Source organism: Poecilia latipinna, unplaced genomic scaffold (genome assembly GCF_001443285.1).
Source record: "Poecilia latipinna isolate Pla-1442-1.1 unplaced genomic scaffold, P_latipinna-1.0 Scaffold670, whole genome shotgun sequence".
NCBI classification, from domain to species: Eukaryota; Metazoa; Chordata; class Actinopteri; order Cyprinodontiformes; family Poeciliidae; genus Poecilia; species Poecilia latipinna.
The window spans coordinates 193,491-210,778 of record NW_015113286.1 but is presented as its reverse complement, the minus strand read 5'-3'; the positions used below and the strand labels follow the sequence as shown (position 1 = coordinate 210,778).

Here is a 17,288-nt window from a genome sequence, read left to right as displayed (position 1 = left end):
TCCCCACACACAAAATAACACTGAACCATCAACACATTTATTTAAACACATTGAACCATCAACTCTAGAACCTGACCTTGTCTGCTCACTGGTGCTCATTTGAATAAAACGTTGTAATATTGGTGGCGCATAACCATAAAAAATATTTTACAAGTCAAGACAGAATCCTGATATTTTACAATGTTGTCCCAACTTCGTTGTTTGTTTGTTTTTTTTTTTTTTTTTGCAGCACCTGCATTTCCATTAACCATAGAATTTGCGCAAATTGAACTGGCAAAAATACATTTGCTTAATGAAAAACGGCAAAAAGTCGTTGCACTAAAATGAGGTGTTTTGAAATCTTTAGCGCCCTCTGCACATTCTCTATCAGCCTCAGATCAGGACTCTTGGGTGCGGGATATCCCAAAAATGCTTGTACTCGAATCTGACAGTGATATGAATAATGTATGGCTTAAGCTGTAAAACAGGCAAAGTTTAGTCTGATTTAATGTCAAACAGTGAGAGAGAGAAAAAAGCGTAATGTGTCTTCTCGTGTACAGAGATATTAATCGACCTGTGCAACTTTCCGGAAACGACATCAGAGGAAGCAAGCTGTGAGCTTTTTCATGACTTGTAATAAATAACACCCCCCTAGGTTTACACAACGTGTTCGCCCTCACAGGCATTAATAATCCAAAATATATATATATATTTTGACACATTTATGCAGAGACGGTTAATTTGTACACGCAGCCATTTACACAAACAAAATAGAGGCAAATGAAAACACTTGCACACACTGAGCAGTTTACAAACACCTCCATGGTGAAGTAGGCAAAGCGGGAATTCTGTCTCTTTGTGTATGTTAGCGACTGAATACCATATGGTCACGCTTGGTGTCTTAATCTTGCAGTTTCGTACACCCACTGCCCACTGCAGTGATCTCAGCGTAGGGCTCAGGTCCATCTGTAAACGTGTTGGCTCTTAAACACACACACTCTGAGGCGCACGAAAACTCAAGAAATCACACTCAGCTATTCACTTTTGGTGCCCACGCGTAGTAAAACACATCTCACCCATTTCCACAGTCTGTCAAGCATCTTCTTCCTGTTGCAGGCAAAGACGTCTGTGCACACACACGCACGCACACACACACACCCACACACACACACACACACATCAACTCCCACACACGCTCCTCGCAGACTCCTCGACCTGTTCTTGAAGAGGTTTGCGAGGTGCTAAATCACAGAGCTTACTGAGGGGGTAAAGGTAAATTTAGAGGACAGGTTGCACTTGAACACAGATGTCAATGTCAGGGTGTATCCAAGATTCTTCTTGATTTAGTCTCCTTTCTGTTCTACGCTTGCGTGCTCGTTCTGAAGGTTTTTGTCATGAACGAGGACAATGTGATAAATTAGCGAGGTTCGGGAAGACTCGCTGCAAGGATGATGACAGGAAGAAGAAGACGAGTACTGGGTGGGAGAATTGATGGATGCATCAAAGGTGCAGCAAGGTGATTAAGGAGATGAAAATGCAGAGGTAGCTAGAAAGAAATGAGAGAATTAAAGAGCAAACCAACAATGTTGGTGCGGGAGGGAAGCAAGGTAAGGTTTGGACAGATGCAATAATCAAACTTCTTCTTCCCATTCTGTTTTCTCTGCAGCTCAGACTGATCATCAACGCTGATCTGACAGACGGTGGAAACCCGCTTGGGAAAAAAGAAAAAACAACAACAACAAAAAAAACACCTTGAGAAGTGAGGTTTACAGCTGAAAGCAAGAGATTCAAAGAGAGCCGTACCTTTTGGCAAACAAACCACCGCTGATTGGGTGGGTGCAGAAGGCTGTGGGCAGCCAGCCATGGGTATGAGTGATCCAATTTTCAGCTCGCAATTAGAAACACTTAAGGTCTGTGTTCTAGCAGGCGGGAGATGTGGCTCAATACCAATAAACAACTTGGGACAGCATGACTCGCCGTCTAAGTTGAGGTCCCTTTGCCAGTGGTATCTTGGCAGGAAATGGGAGGTTTAAACCTCAAACAACAACTTGAAACTGTTTGCAGCAAGCAACACTTTTGTTTCCCCTCCGATATAGTATGATAGAAAATCTAATCCCTCCCAACCCTCTCCCTCTACTTTCCTGTCCGTCAAGTTTCTCCTTCCCTCGGATGTTGTGCCGACCCATAATTAAGCTCATGTTTGAAAACCCAACTCAACGCTTTGTGCATTGCTAGCAAGCAAAAGGGTTCCAACACTTTTCAGTCTTTGAAACAGTGACTACTCTTGTGAGGAATGGGTGGCCCAGCAAGGGCTCTCCTCGGTGGGTTTGGCACAACCACCTCCTCCCTGGAGGTTGGGAGTCAGATAGGTTGGCCGAGCAACAACCCACTGGACTTCAATCAAACCCTGGCGTGGGGAACGGGAGGAGGGGCGAGTGCGGCAGCCATGAGTCTGGGTTTGGGTTTGGACAATTCGACCACCCAGGAGTCGGTCACCAAGTCCGTGATCAAAGAGAAGAACTGGCCGGCGCTGCTTATCCTGGTAATCATCGCACTGACGGTCGGTGGCAACATCCTGGTGATTCTGGCGGTGTCCCTGGAGAAGAAGCTGCAAAACGCCACCAACTTCTTTCTGAGGTCGCTGGCTGTGGCGGACATGCTCGTAGGCATCCTGGTCATGCCCATTTCCCTCATCAACATTCTCTACGGTGAGTAATAACTTCACTGCAGTTGAGACCATATATTTACATACACCAGTGTATTGTAAGCCTGGCGGGCCACCAGGTTTTACTTGCGCCCCCACCAACCTAAGCATTGTTTGTTTTATTGTAAGGGATTTTTTTTGTTTTTACACTGATGGCAATGAAAGATTAAAGCATCTCTTTGGTCATCCCAGCCCTAGTCACATTGATGAACTTGGCATGTGATTCAAAACTTCATTGAGCAGCTTCTTTGCATCATTTATTCATATGTTGTACAAAATCTAAGTGTGGTGTCCTTCTACGGTTTTTCACTAATTCTTGCATCTCCAGGTTTCATCTTGTTAAAGGAGTTGTTCTACTGCGCCTCTGGAGGGCAAGTTTTTGCCTTTTGCCCTCCAATATTGCACGCATGCACAAAATTTCCAGATGTAAACACAGTACGCCTCTATTTTCTGCTTAAATATTCATGGACTTCTGTTTTAAAAAAAACTCAATGCAAACAAGATAATAGTTCATACTGTGTTAGTTAGATTAGAGTAATTTCAGTATAGTAAGACTTTGATTTCGTCCTGATGCCCTTAGAGTAGCCATCAGGTGTATTCTCCATATCAAGGTCCACTGGTGTGAAAACATGAAACTAAATGTATAGACACACATTTTTAGACTTGTGTCTTATAAAAATTGTTGTGTACTTTTGAATTAATACTAAAATTTAGTACCAGTATGTATGACCTGATGTTTTTTAGTATGTAAATCCGTTTCAGTCGATACGAAGACATGAAAATTGCTTTACCAAATAGGAACATAGATCCAGATAATTCTAATTACGCCGCGATCAAACATATTTCACATGTCGAGACCTCGGTTGTGAAAGAAAACGGATGATCTCATCCTTCTCAAAAAGACTTCTTTCTTTGCGGAGACCTATTTTAATGAAGACGGATTCATGCCTATCACTCTGAGCCAATATTTAAATGATCTTCGCTGTGGATTTCTACCACAACTCTGGAGCACACACCCACTCACCAGCTGCTTGCCAGCACACTGCGACATGTGTGCTGTGATCACTTCAAAATATTTTTCCCGTGTAATTATTTCAATGACTATTGCTTGCATGAGATGCGGTACACTGTTATTTAGCGAGCGACTTGACTTTCAGAGAACGCCAGCTTGGTAATTGCGATATCATCCCAGTCATCCGCTTGTGTTCCTGCTCACGGTGTCTGGGCCAGCATTATGCATGAACACCCCCTTTTTAGTGTAATAGGATTTTAGTGTTGTGTTTTTGTTCTGATGTTAAGAACAGAGTGGATTTCTTTGCCTCTGCAACCTCAGCCAGGTCTCCAGTCTAACACCTCCAGGAAGCATGCCCTTAAATGTCACCATCACAGCAGTGATCCCTGAGCTGATAACATGTGAGGAAACCTTTTTTCAGTGCCGTATACAAACACATGTCAACCTTTTGCAGCTTTCGCCTCGATGGTAATCGTTATTATTGCTGACATCGCTTCCTTCTGAGTTACTTACTTTTATGTGTCTGTCTGGTGGCTGTGGCTGATATCATGTCAGCAAATAGACTGAGACCTTCTGTAATGCTCAGTTTGATACTTTCAGGTCAATGAAGGATCTGTCAGTGTACCTATTAAAGGGGCAGTATTATGTAAAATTTATTTACATCATGTTATGGTGTTATTCCCTCATCAAAACATACCTAGAGTGTTAATATGATTCTTTCATGCATGTTTCAGAAATCCTTTAATCTCAACCATTCAACTATGCAAAACGCTTAGTGGGACCAAGCTCCGCCTTCAAGCACAAAGCTCCTCCTCTGAGCTGCAGTTTCCAAGCCGAGGTTGCTCCTCATAAATATCCCTTCCCACTCAGTTCCTTCAGACTAATCAGCAGCAATTAGCAAACACCTGGTGGAGCCACGCAGCAGCACAACGCTGGTAAAAACATTAAAGGGTTAACAGAGGAGCCAGGTTGTGATGACTTCCTGAAGGCGGAGTTTCAGACAGAGCAGGAGTTTTTAAAGAGACAGAGGCCCAATATCAAGGCGTTAAATTACAAGGTCAAGTTCCTTTTAAGTCATATTTGACATATGTAGCGTTTTTATAACAACTTGAACTTTTGCATTTTATGAATTCTAGTGTCTGAGCTATCACTTTTGAGTCAGTGTGTACTCACATGCCTTCAAATAATTTATTGTATTTTGCACAAATTGTATTTACGTCAGCATGGTATGGATAATACAAATATGTATTACAACGTATTAGACCGGAATCCCATAGTGTAGATGGAAATTTTTAAAAAAAAATAAGCATTAAACATTTTTTTTAGAATAATAAAAATCTATGTTGTAGCTGGAGATTAAGTTAGACATTACTTGGACTTAATAGTGGAGTTTATGTTGCTTAAATCCTCACTTTTGGGTAGAAATGTTTCCAAAATACATGTAATTCGTAAGTAATTAAAAACAAAACTTTCCTTTTTACATTTCAACTTCACACAATTTGGACAAAGTTACATATTCTTGTTATTTTCTGCTATTGATCACTGAAACAACAGTCGTGATTTGCTGACTTGATCATCTAAAGTGTGTTTATCAGAGAAAACAGCTTAAAGTGCTTCTTTATTTTTCTGTTCTGGGTGTGATTGGCTAACAGCTATCGCTATGATCACTTCATGTACCATGGAGTGATTTTTATACCACTCAGTGAGACAACAATGTAGACTATGGTGAAAGCCACATTTTTACTCATGTCATTTTTTTTTTTTATAGAGTTAGAAAGGAGAAAATTCGAACCAATGAGCAAATCTTTGAGGCTAGAGACTGCTCAGGCAAAAAATATTCCTTGTCACCTTTCCAAAGTAATCTCTTCCACAGCCGCTGGTGTAAAATCCGGCACCTCGCCATGAAGGCTGCTGCTGCAAACATTTGTTATAGAACGGTTCGCTCTCAGGAGCTCAAACTGCTATTATAACAAGCTGAACAGTGTGTTTGACTGTGTACCTCTTTTTTTTTATTTGGCCTTTTAAATCTCAGCTTGCAACCTGATTACAGTCCAGCAGCAGGGTCACTATCTCCAGCAGTCACCAGGCGAGAGGCGGGGTACACCGCTGGCAGTTCACCCAGGCTACCGTAGAGGCACACGGGACAAACAGTACACACACACACACATACACACACACACACACACACCCAGGTGGAATTTAGAGAGACCAATTGACCTTACAGTCATGTTTTTGAACTGTGAGAGGAAGCTGGAGCATCCAGAGAGAACCCACACACACACAGAGAGAGAACATTCAAACACCTCAGGCTGGGATGAAATGTGAAAACTTTTAACTTTTTTCCCCAGTTCTAACATTTTAAGTTTAGTACTGTGGTCAGATCTATAAAGTGTTATTTTTTATTTTTTATTTTTTAACAAGGTTGATGCTCACAGTACAGATAACACAGATTAAGATAGAACTTGAATTTATGCCCCGAACCCAAACCCTGAAATCTGGACCAGAATTATTTTTGGTTGATTGTCGGGTTTGGCTCAAGCTTACGTGGCGCTCTTAATAAAGCTAAAATATACAAAGCACAAAGAAAACCAAACGAGAATGCATGCTGTAAAGTTTTGTTAATCTGCTTGTTATAGTGTAAATAGAGGAGTAGATATTTAACCTGTTGAGGAAATAATGTAGGCATGCACATGCGGCTCCGCTCCCATCAATCACACATCCCAGAAGATTTGCACCTGACTCACTCTGAGGTTACAACAAGTGACAAAATATAGCTTGGAGAAGTTAAACAAAAGCTAAAAAAGTTATGCAGCTTTCTTAAATGGTGGTTTAAAAGAGAAAGCAGTAAAATCTTGATTAAAATAATATGTTGGGTTTACTTCGGGTTTGGGTGTATAATTAAATTTAATTAGTCGCACCGGCTCTGATTTTTGCTAGGCCCAATCTGAACTCTAAACTACAACGCTGTCCTTAGCGGTTCTTTTAAATTTGCCATTTTAAATTTCTGAAACAAGTCAGTCATTAAATGCCACTATAATGTAGATCCACACATATAAGCATTCTCACCTTTGCATTTCTCTTCAGTTTGCCCTCCAGTTCTTTTGTATCCAGAACACAATTTGTCCAAACTTCAATATCCAGCCATCGCTCCTTGGCTGTCGGGCATCCCTCAGGAATACTAAGCAGGTCAGTGAGGGTTGATTGCTGCTTAATGGGCCGCGTATGGTCAACAGACACCCCAGCTCCCTCACACTGGGTTTGTTTTGTCGGTTCAAACTGCAGCTACTGATTGCTCACAGTGGTAATCAGTGTTTCACACAAACAAACACACGGTGGTGGCGGGGGGAAGTGGGGGGACAACAACAACAACAACAACAACAACAAAAAAATCCAGAACACAAACACCGACAGGTCTGTCTTTCTGCTCCACAAACGGATTCCATTACAGACAGAGACGGGTAATCAGTCCCGCTCTCGATTCATTTCTACGCATATCACGATAAGAGCTGTTGGTCTTTGCAGAGGCGCCTGCACCAAACGCTCACACACACTTGAATGGAGCTCAGATCTATACTTGGAGTGTTATCCATCAGGCTGCTAGTTGTCTGCGTTGATCAATGAGGCTGGCTGAAAGATAGAGCCGACATTCACACACTCCTCTCACACACACACCTCTGACATCATTTAACTGACAGTGAATTGTTCTGACTTTGGTAGCAATAATGATTATAATGATAGCAATCACAATAAAGCACATTGCAGATGGTAATGCAGTCCTTTTTATTTTATCTCTCGTGTATAGAAGGACTCCACAGAGTATGAACAGGATCTCTATCGCCTCTTACCGTACGTGTTGTGGCGACAGAAAATTTTATCTCCATGTCGACGCATGACTCAGTTTGCACATAAACTCAAGAGAGTTTATGTGCAAGAGAGTTTAGGTGTGAATTTTCTCTAGTTTAATGTAGGTTAGGTAGAACTTTGTGTTCTTGGTCTCAAAAAGCAAACAAAAAAAAAAAAATCGAGCGACCTTCATGGTGCATTCCAGTTTATCACTGGATGCTTATCTTGCTGCAGGGAGTCCAAACAAGTAAGATTTATCAGTAAGACATACTAATGCATTTTTCCTGTGACTGTAGATTATTTATAGGGCCTTATAAAAGTATTCAAATCCAGTGAATCCTTCCACACTTCTCCATGTTAGAAGCAAACACTTCATGTAAATGTATTAGGAGTTGGTGTGGCAAACATGAAGTCAAAAGAACATATTGCATGGTTTTATTTTATTTTATTTTTACTAATAATCTAGTCATCTACTAAGCCACTTTACCTCGATAAGCCCAAATAAAATTCAGTGCAATCAGAGTCCACTCAGTAGCAAGGAACACGAAGAAAATAGCAGCACAGTTTAAAGCAGCGTTGGATTGTGAAATAATATCTTTGAATGTCTTACGGAGCGAACAATCGTCCATCACCCAAACCTTGAAGAATCCAAACTCCAATTACAAGTTACTGTAATCGGGAGAGCCGGGACAATTCCCAGTGGGGCGCTTCACTGACAGTCCGGTTGGCGTCGGAGAACAATAATAACAGTAAAATATGTGGCTTAACAGTGCTATTTTCTCTCATTCAGTCCCTTTAAGAGACAGCACCAACTGTTTGAGAGCTACCGTTTGACCCCTGAAAAGCTCACAGTGGGTTGAGTCCACGCCAGCAGCGCATATCTATCAGATGTCAGGCGAAGTAGAGAAGTAGGCGAAGCTGCTGGCGAGTGAGTAAAAGATGGACGGGAAAAGACCAGATGGTGCTGGAAAAGCCAGGTCAAAGAAAAGAAAAACATTAGTGGAGGATGCTGCCAAGTGTGCATAGCTAATTAATGGTTTTTTCAAGAAGAAAGTAAGAGGCAACTGCATATGGGAGATATGACATTAGGTACAATTGATCATTTAACAAGTGTACTGACACCATTCAACTTTTTCACAGATGCATATGATTTTTTCTAACTCTTTCATTTTTTTTGTGTATCTGGGATTTGTGATTTTTTTTTTCTTGCCACATTTTTGCCTGATGTTTTATATCGGAAAAAATGTCTTAGGCTGAAAAGTTGCTCAACTTCACCCTTGACTGAAGAGACAATCCTAAATAAGTTCCTTATGATGACGTGTGGTGCCACAGAAATTGTAACTAATTGGATCAATTTCATTTTTACCATCAGTTTTACTCTAATGAATTAAAAGTGAAGGTGTTGCACTTTCAGCTTCAGCCAAATCCAGATAGGATCGCATTTTTCATCTGTTATTTAAGGGGTCTGCAAGTGGCTCTTTTGCTCACTTAATATATTGTCTTGAATATATTAAACAATTAAATATGTCCTGTTTTTTGTTCCATTCTTTTTTCTGTGGCCTCATGGACATTGACTGCTAACGCACAACCTGAGCTACAACCGAATCTTATTAAGTTTTGGTAAAACTTGGGATTTTGTTTATGGATGCTTTTCATCCAGTCTGACCTGGTTTGAGCTATTTCACAGAAGAAAATATTAAAAAATATCTGTCTCTAGATATGCAAAATCACTAGAGACCTACCCCGAAATTCAGGGAACAGGACAAACATTAGGCTTAAAATATACAATTGTTTAAAGTGGTTAAAAATTATGATGTTTCTAAAAGCACTTGGTGTCTCTCTGCCATTTTCTCCCTGAACAAAACCTGTAGGGACAGCACACGACTCCGTCTTATTTACCTTCACAGGAGACACCTTGTAGTTCAGAACCCTTTAATCAAATTGTGAATATTAGATTTGTCCCGTGTGATGTATGTTCATTCTTACGCAGGAAAGGTTAACCATCCTCGAATAAGAAGACGAACGACAAAATGACAGGGCGGATTATTTCCATCAGAGGTGACCTCGCCGGTTTTATACAATCCTTACAACCGTTTCCTTCTGTATAAAAGTCACAGATCGTCACCATTTTCTTTGCCTTTTTGTCGTGGTAAATAATTAGCTGCAATTGATTGATTTTCTTTAACATTTTTGTTGCATTGCATTTCTCTGATATAACCAGTGTCAATACAGTATCGTCAGTCGTTGATTTTAAGCAGCAGACCTGTATTAATTTTCAACCTCATGAACTAGTCGAAGGGGCCAAAACACAACAGAACTGCTGCGGGTGCATTTTGGATTCGACCCACAAACTGTGATGCCAAAAACAATGATAATATCCATCCATCTACTCACCAAACTGAATTAATGTTGCTTGCACAGAGGCTGTTGCCTATTTCCAGCAGTTAACGGGCAGGAGACAGGGTAAATGTCACTGTGTTCCCCACCAATCACAAGACTACTATGCTGAAGGGAAATCTAGAATCTCCAATTAACCTAATATGTGTGTCCTTGGACTCCGGGCGTAAGCCAAAATATCCAGACAACATCCTTCCACACACCAGTAGGTAACAGGTAAACTCCACTCAGCATTGAACCTGGCTGAGTTTTTAACTCCATACCTTCTTGTAATTGGCCAATGTAATAAATAATGCCTCATAGTGCAGCCCCACATGTCATTAAAACTGCACTTTTACAAAAATGTTTTTTTTTTTTGCCTATTTGTTAAAAGTGTCATCATGTCGAGACAGTATAATATGAGACAGATAAACTGTGAAAAGATCAAGCTCCTGCACGTCCTCCCAGTGCTACTTTTGTCGTCTGTAAAAATGCTGCACTCCTGATTCAAAACAACCAATCAGAGCCAGGAGGAGGGTCTTAGTGCTGTCAATCAATCTTTTGTACGCTGCATTAGCTTTCATGGTAGGCTATGTTGTAGTGAACCAGCTGTAGTGTAGCAAAGAGCAAGTGAGGGAGGTTGGGGCGAGAGTGATTGACAGCACTAAGATCCTCCTCCTTGCTCTGATTGGTTGATTCTGACTGAGTGGTGTATTTCTGCAGTTACCACTGGGAGCACTGGGAGAAGGCAGAGGAGCTCGACTTCTTCACAGATTATCTATCTTGTATTGTCAAGACATAACGATGATTTTAACAAACATTTAAAAGAACATATTTTTATATACACTGCAGCTTGAACCTGAAATTATATCTGAGTAAACACAAACACCCATCATATCCACAGCCATCTGTAAAGAGCAGAGCATGAGATTATTTAGAAACTCTCAAACTATAAAATAAAAATCTTATTATTTTTTTCTTTTTGGCTCCAAGCAAAGAGCAAGTTGAAGGAGATCACAGTCATAAATCTCAATGCAAAAAGCATTATGGATACCATTAGCGTTAGCGAAGAGGGAAAGAAAGACCTTGGCACGTGTTCTGTGCCGAGATCGTTATTTGAGAAGAACAGGTTTGGAGAAGAAAAGCAAAAGAGAACTAAGGAAAAACAAAAAGAGAAGGGATAAAAGCACATTTAAAAGAAACCTGTTAAAGAGCTTTGGAAAAGCAGGAACAAGTTCTGTTTGATACTTAGGTCAAAAGAGGGAAAGAAACGTTTCCCACCTCAGATTTGAATAGTATATTTTTTCCCTTTTTGGTTATTAGAACACAATTATCAGCAATATCTTTCACTTTAGGAAAGATAGTAGTTGGATAGCACACTGCGTCTAAAGTGCACTTACTCAGGAACGTGAAGGTATTCAAATACAAGTCCTTAAAGTCCTGTGTCTGCACACACAAGGACTAAATTGTTACTCGCCTCTGTTAATGAACCAATAAACCCATAATGATCACTTGAAACTGGCAAAAGTGACAATTTCAGACATTCCTTTTGAATTGTGGTTCAACAGAATCTTTGAAAATCCAACTAATGAAACGGGTCTGGGAAAAATCGATGGTAACGTAAGAATTGCTGCCCAACCTTTAAAGGCAACCAGATGATTTCCGTACCCACAAGTGAGATTTCTGCACCTGTCCACAGGTCGTTTGGCCCACTCCTTCTGGAGACACTACTCCAGTTGGTTTAAAGGAGGGTGTCTTCTCCAGATGTTGTTTCAGCTCCATCCATAGATGCTCAATAGGATTCAGATCAGATCTTGTAGAAGACCAGTTCAGAATCATCCAAAAATTGCTCTTATCCACTTGTGGGTGTTTCTAACTAAGTTTTTGAGTCATTATCCTGAAGGACGTCTCACAATCAGCAAATGAAGACCACGCTTTTCCAACATTACTAAGCCGCACATTTTTCTCCAGAAACCCTTCACAGTTTTGAGATTTCATTACGCCTTGGACAGATTCAAGGCATCCTGTGCTAGATGCAGCAAAGCAGCCCCAGAACATAACAGGACCGTCAGTCTTGTTTTTTTAATGCCCGTTCCTAAGGTTTGGACCTATAACAACTTCCAGGACCAAAAAAATGAAAAATCTGATGAATCTCTAACCCTGATATTGCTTAGCCAACATGAAGGGGGTGAGTGGTTTGAGGTTAACATCACACTCCACCCAAGACCTTAAAACACTGCCGCCATAAGAATATAGCCTTGTGACTTTGCCAACTGGATTCTTAATTTCCCCTAGAGAGGTTCACCAGGATCCCACACAGATCAACCACACTGTGGTACATTGCTGGTATCAGTCGTAATCATGTGTAAAAGGCCTTAGAATAATGTATGCACTGGATGAAAAACTTGTACGATCAAAGATGCTAGAAACTACAGATCAGGTAAAACGTTTACAAACTGCTACCTCGTAAATCTTCAAGTGACGTTTAAAGGTGCACATATGTTTCCTTAGGCTGCAACGAACCACCATCTTAGGGTGCTTAACTGTCATGAGCCCCTTAATGCCTTTAAACTGCTTTTGAGTATTTATGAAGGCACTATCAAGGGGGTGGATGTGGCTTTTCACAAAAGAGACATAGTGCAGATGAAATCTCACAGCCAGGTACATGACACCCCATTAAAAACTGAGACAATTATTGCAAAGACATTATTCCAAGCATAATTACGTTGCCATTAGGAGCTTTTAGTGCCTAAGTTATAATCACTGAGTTAATTAATTCATTACAAAAAATAAAACAAAATCCACCAACCTCCAAAATTACAGCTAAATGCTGCAACCAACAGTGCCTTCTCTGCTTGTGTAAAGCATTGATTATTGATAGTAGTTTCCATACACAATTTAAAATACAAGTAATGGTCAAAAATAAAGGGAAAGTACTATTACAACTATTACACAGTTAGAATATTGTACACTTAAGAGTATTGCACATTTTCCATGAAGGTGCAAGACTCATGAACCTGTTTTTCACTGATGGTAAAAATAAGCCACATTATACATAACCATTAGGGTAGTCTACAGCTTATTGTTGCTCATTTAGTCATGTTGTTTCAGTCTGACCGACGCAGGGAAGAAGCCATTAAAAAGCGTGTTCTGTGAATGATGCTGTCCGAGTTTATTGTTGTATTAAGGTAATAAACTAACACTTAAAAATGCTATATGACTATCAACACTTTCAAGTAGAATCTCCGTAGCAATTTCTGGACTTCTACTTTAATGTTTATTCAGTTTTGTCTTAGAGGAACTGTGATATGGATCAGTGACTCGCATGTTTCCCAAGATGAACCTGAATGCATCGCTTATGCTTTCAGCACCTTCCTTATTTGAGGTTTCTTTCTCAGGTTTTTAATGTTGCACCCATAAACTTAATTGGATTTTATTTGGATTTTAAGTAATAAAAGTAGCTGAAGAAGTGAGGATTTGATGAACTGTTTTGAAAATGATTTTGAGGTAAAATTTGTAAAGGGTGCTGGCTTCGCTCCGCTCCGCTCCTATCAGTCACACATCCCAGATGATTTGCACCTGACTCACCCTGCGGTTGCAACAAGCAACAAAATGGAGCTGGAAGATGCTAAATTAAACTACATCCAAAACATACTGAAGAATTGTTGAATCCAATCAAGGAGAGCTTTATTTTTTATAATAGACCAGTCAAAGTCCTGCCCAAATTGCTGTTTACAGATAGTCACCATTCAGTCTGACTTAGCCTGAGTTATTGTATAAACAGTAATGGGCAAAACTTTTAGTTTCTGAAAGTTTAAAAGTTGGTAGAGACATACCCCAAAGTTTCCAGCAAAAAATGTTTCCACAAAATTTTGACTCAAGAGGGCTGAACACAAATCAAGACACACTTTAGGTTTCTATTCCTGGTACACTTTGAAAAATATTCTTTCACATTCACTTTGCAATTATGCTCTACCATCACATTAAAAAAATAAAACTAATTGTGAGCAGGGTTTCCCCCAGAAAACCTGCTGAGCCTGATGTTCGGGGCACTAGGGCAGTCATCCAGAGAGGCCCGCCATGCTTTTAAGAAAATATCAATAGGTAATTAGGGGTTATTGCAAGACATTTTTAACAATACATAAACATCACCTATAAAGTCTTAAGGAAAACATACAAAAAACTTAGAGCTTATCCTGGTGGGGGAGCAAGTAAAGCCTGGTGGCCCACCAGGCTTATAATAAACTTGGAGAAACCCTGGTGAGGTTTATAAAATGTGAAAAAGTCCAAATTTAGATTGAGCCAGCTGCTCCACTCCTCCTGTTTTATGGTGTGTGTGCGTGTGTGTCCCTCAGTGCCTCCAACATGTCTTTGACCTCTAAAAACTTACGCAAGCTGCCACCCACTCGGAATACGAGCGTATGATGAATCATTGCGAACGCATCACATTTTTTTTGTCCCTGCGATCAGAACTGAAATTAAGCAAATATCCAAAAGTCCATGTTTGGCTGCAGGTTTTGTTCTCTCCAAAGGGAGGAATGTTTTGTCGAAGCAGCTGGAAGGACACAGAGAGGCAGACTCTTCAAATTCTCTAAAAAAGAGTCAAGGTGAACAGATTCTGTCACCGCCGCTTACATAAATCCACTCGAGTTGACTCACGTTTGTAAGAGCATCTGATCGGAGAGGATTGAAATTTGAGCCACGACGATGAATGTTAACGATATATTAAAGCCACATGCAACGTGGAGACACTGATATTAATTTGAGACATGATTAAGAGGGGGGTGACGGGGGGGCAGGGTTGTGACGGATACAACATGAGCCAGAGTACTAAAAAAGACAAATGTAATATGCTCGACTGAAGCTGTGACTGTGATTATGGGGGAGTTTAATGGAACATTCACGCTTGGAGCAATTTAATCAGATACGGTTCATTTTTGGTGACTTTTAACCACCTTTTTACCTTCAACATTTGCAGCTTTTCATTTTTCCTACAGGTTTAAAAACTAATACCAAGCTAGCTCACCTGTCAGCATGCCTGTTGAGCTAATTAATTTCCCTCAAATTGGGCGGGGGATGATCTAATTCTCTCTTGGTTGGTCTCAGATGACAGGCACGTTGCTGTTTTTTTGTTTCCTCAGTTACTGTACTTTAGTTGTTTTGTTTGTTTTGCCAGTGACCCCGTGGTTCAGGGCTCTTGTACAATCCTGGAGAAGGATTTTCATTCTCTGTGACCCAGTCTGCTCACCCTGTAGAGAAGTGACCTCACACCCAAATTAGTTTGTGTATCACATCCTGGAACTCTGACTTTTGGCGTTCCTCACAAGGAAAGGGGCAAAGAAAACTCGGCTGTAGAAGGGAATGTAGAGGAGTTGTTTACCGACCCATCCCTAATCACACTGCCTTATAGAAATATGTAGATGCACGGATAAAACATGCGTGACCAATCATCTTACAAAACTGCTGCCTCCAGGAAAACTAACAAGGCGCCGATAATGACCAGTAATGATAATGACCATAATGAGAACAAATTCTCAAATATCAATAATCTTTCAATTCTAATGACCACTTAACAGTGGACATGGAAGTCATTTTAAATATCAAAATAAATAAACAAAACAAATAAAATTAATTCCGATGTTTCTGTTAACAAAATTGTTCTTCAAGAAAGGGGTTTAGACCAAAGCACCCAGACTGAAAACCTTTGTCAGTCAGTTATTTGGTAGAAGAAGAGAATAAAAAACAATAAATAATGAAAATGGAAATTATTGCACCCATTTTAATTTATCATGCAATTAATAGATTGGTTGCTTATTGCGACAGGCCTACATTCCAATTCACCAATTGCAATACAAGCACTTAACTTTATATTGCCATCGTTAAAATCATTAATACACATCAAATTTGTTGATCAGTATTCCAGTTACTACTGGGTTTATAACCTTGCTTTAAAAGAACTCAGCGTTTCGGCTCTTTTGCAGTTTTCCAGATTATTGGAGCATAAATGTTTTTCAGGTGATAGAAGGCCAAATTTGTAATTGTCTTTATGTGTCGCTGAAGGTTTCTAACTGAAGCTGTATGCTAGATCGTTCCTCTTTAGATCCAAAGATAATAACTTTAATAAAAAAATAAAAAATACTAGAATTTTTATTACAGCCAAAAAAAATTTAAATAATAAGCTGGGATTTTATGTGATAACCCAACAAAACTTTGCTGTGATATCAAGTGTCCTGAGCTGATTTTTGTGTGCTTTCAGTATAGTTGATGATAATGTATATAGCTTCCATATGATAAAACAGATGCAGAAGGCACATAGACCTGTGTATATGTTGAAAGTTTTTCTTTTTCTTTTTTGGGGAATGACTTGGGTCCTATTTGTCGCTGCATTGTGAACATTTAGTGTATACAATCTATATTTAGATTTTTTCCCCCACTGTAATTAACTTTAAATAATGAAGGTACTTTGAGCCTCTCCTTGGAGTATCTTAAGCCTTAATAGTGAACGAAGCTTGATAAGCTCGGCTCAGCTGTATCTCAGAACAGATTGGCTGTAAGGAAATACTTTCTTTCCTCCCATCAAAGTCAGCAGCATCGACTGCGTTGCGATTTTGGGAGAAAGACACAGCAAGGTAATCAGAATATTTCATCAGTTGGGAATACATAATAATCCCCCCTCCCCTACCTGTTGCTGTTCTTCCAGACTACGCCTGGCCTCTACCCAGCGCCCTTTGCCCAATCTGGATCTACCTGGACGTGCTGTTCTCCACCGCCTCCATCATGCACCTGTGCGCCATCTCTCTGGACCGATACGTCGCCATCCGCAACCCCATTGAGCACAGCCGCTTCAACTCCAGAACCAAAGCCATGATGAAGATCGCCGCGGTCTGGACCATTTCTATAGGTCAGCATGCCTCGTACTTGACATTTGATGTGGAAAAATTGCACGTATGTCTAAAGGCTATAAACCACCAGAAGGTAAACTGCTGATTCAACTTTAGTTTTCTTGTTGCTTTGTTTAGTTGTACCAACAAGTTCAAAACACTGTTGCTATCAATTAAGTTGATTTAACTGTCTTTAGCAGCTATATTAAACTAAAAATGATTAGTAAAAAATGAGATTTTTTTTTAATTGCCCCAACTTAATTTAAGTTTTTACTTTACTATATCATGTTGACTTGACATCAAATTTTATTTTATTTTTTTTAATTGCACATGGGCTCATTTTCATAAGTTTGAATAAATATTCAGCTTATTGGCTCAAAATGAAATTCTGTTTTTGTTTTTTTTTTTTTTTTTTTTTTTTTTTTTTTTTTTCTTCTTTTTAAACCTTTCAATTTTTTTTTTTTTTTTCTTTTTTTTAAAAAAAAAAAAAATT

General features: G+C 39.8%; 1 protein-coding gene across 1 annotated transcript in view; it reads left to right on the top strand.

Annotated features, from left to right (window-relative positions):
- Nucleotides 1–17,288, top strand: part of htr2cl1 (5-hydroxytryptamine (serotonin) receptor 2C, G protein-coupled-like 1) — a 95,151-nt gene that overhangs the window by 50,988 nt on the left and 26,875 nt on the right. The window contains exons 3-4 of the mRNA XM_015044341.1: nt 1,646–2,687; nt 16,615–16,815. Coding sequence (XP_014899827.1) covers nt 2,273–2,687; nt 16,615–16,815 — 616 coding nt within the window. The 5' untranslated portion in view covers nt 1,646–2,272. The remainder of the gene's footprint in view (nt 1–1,645; nt 2,688–16,614; nt 16,816–17,288) is intronic.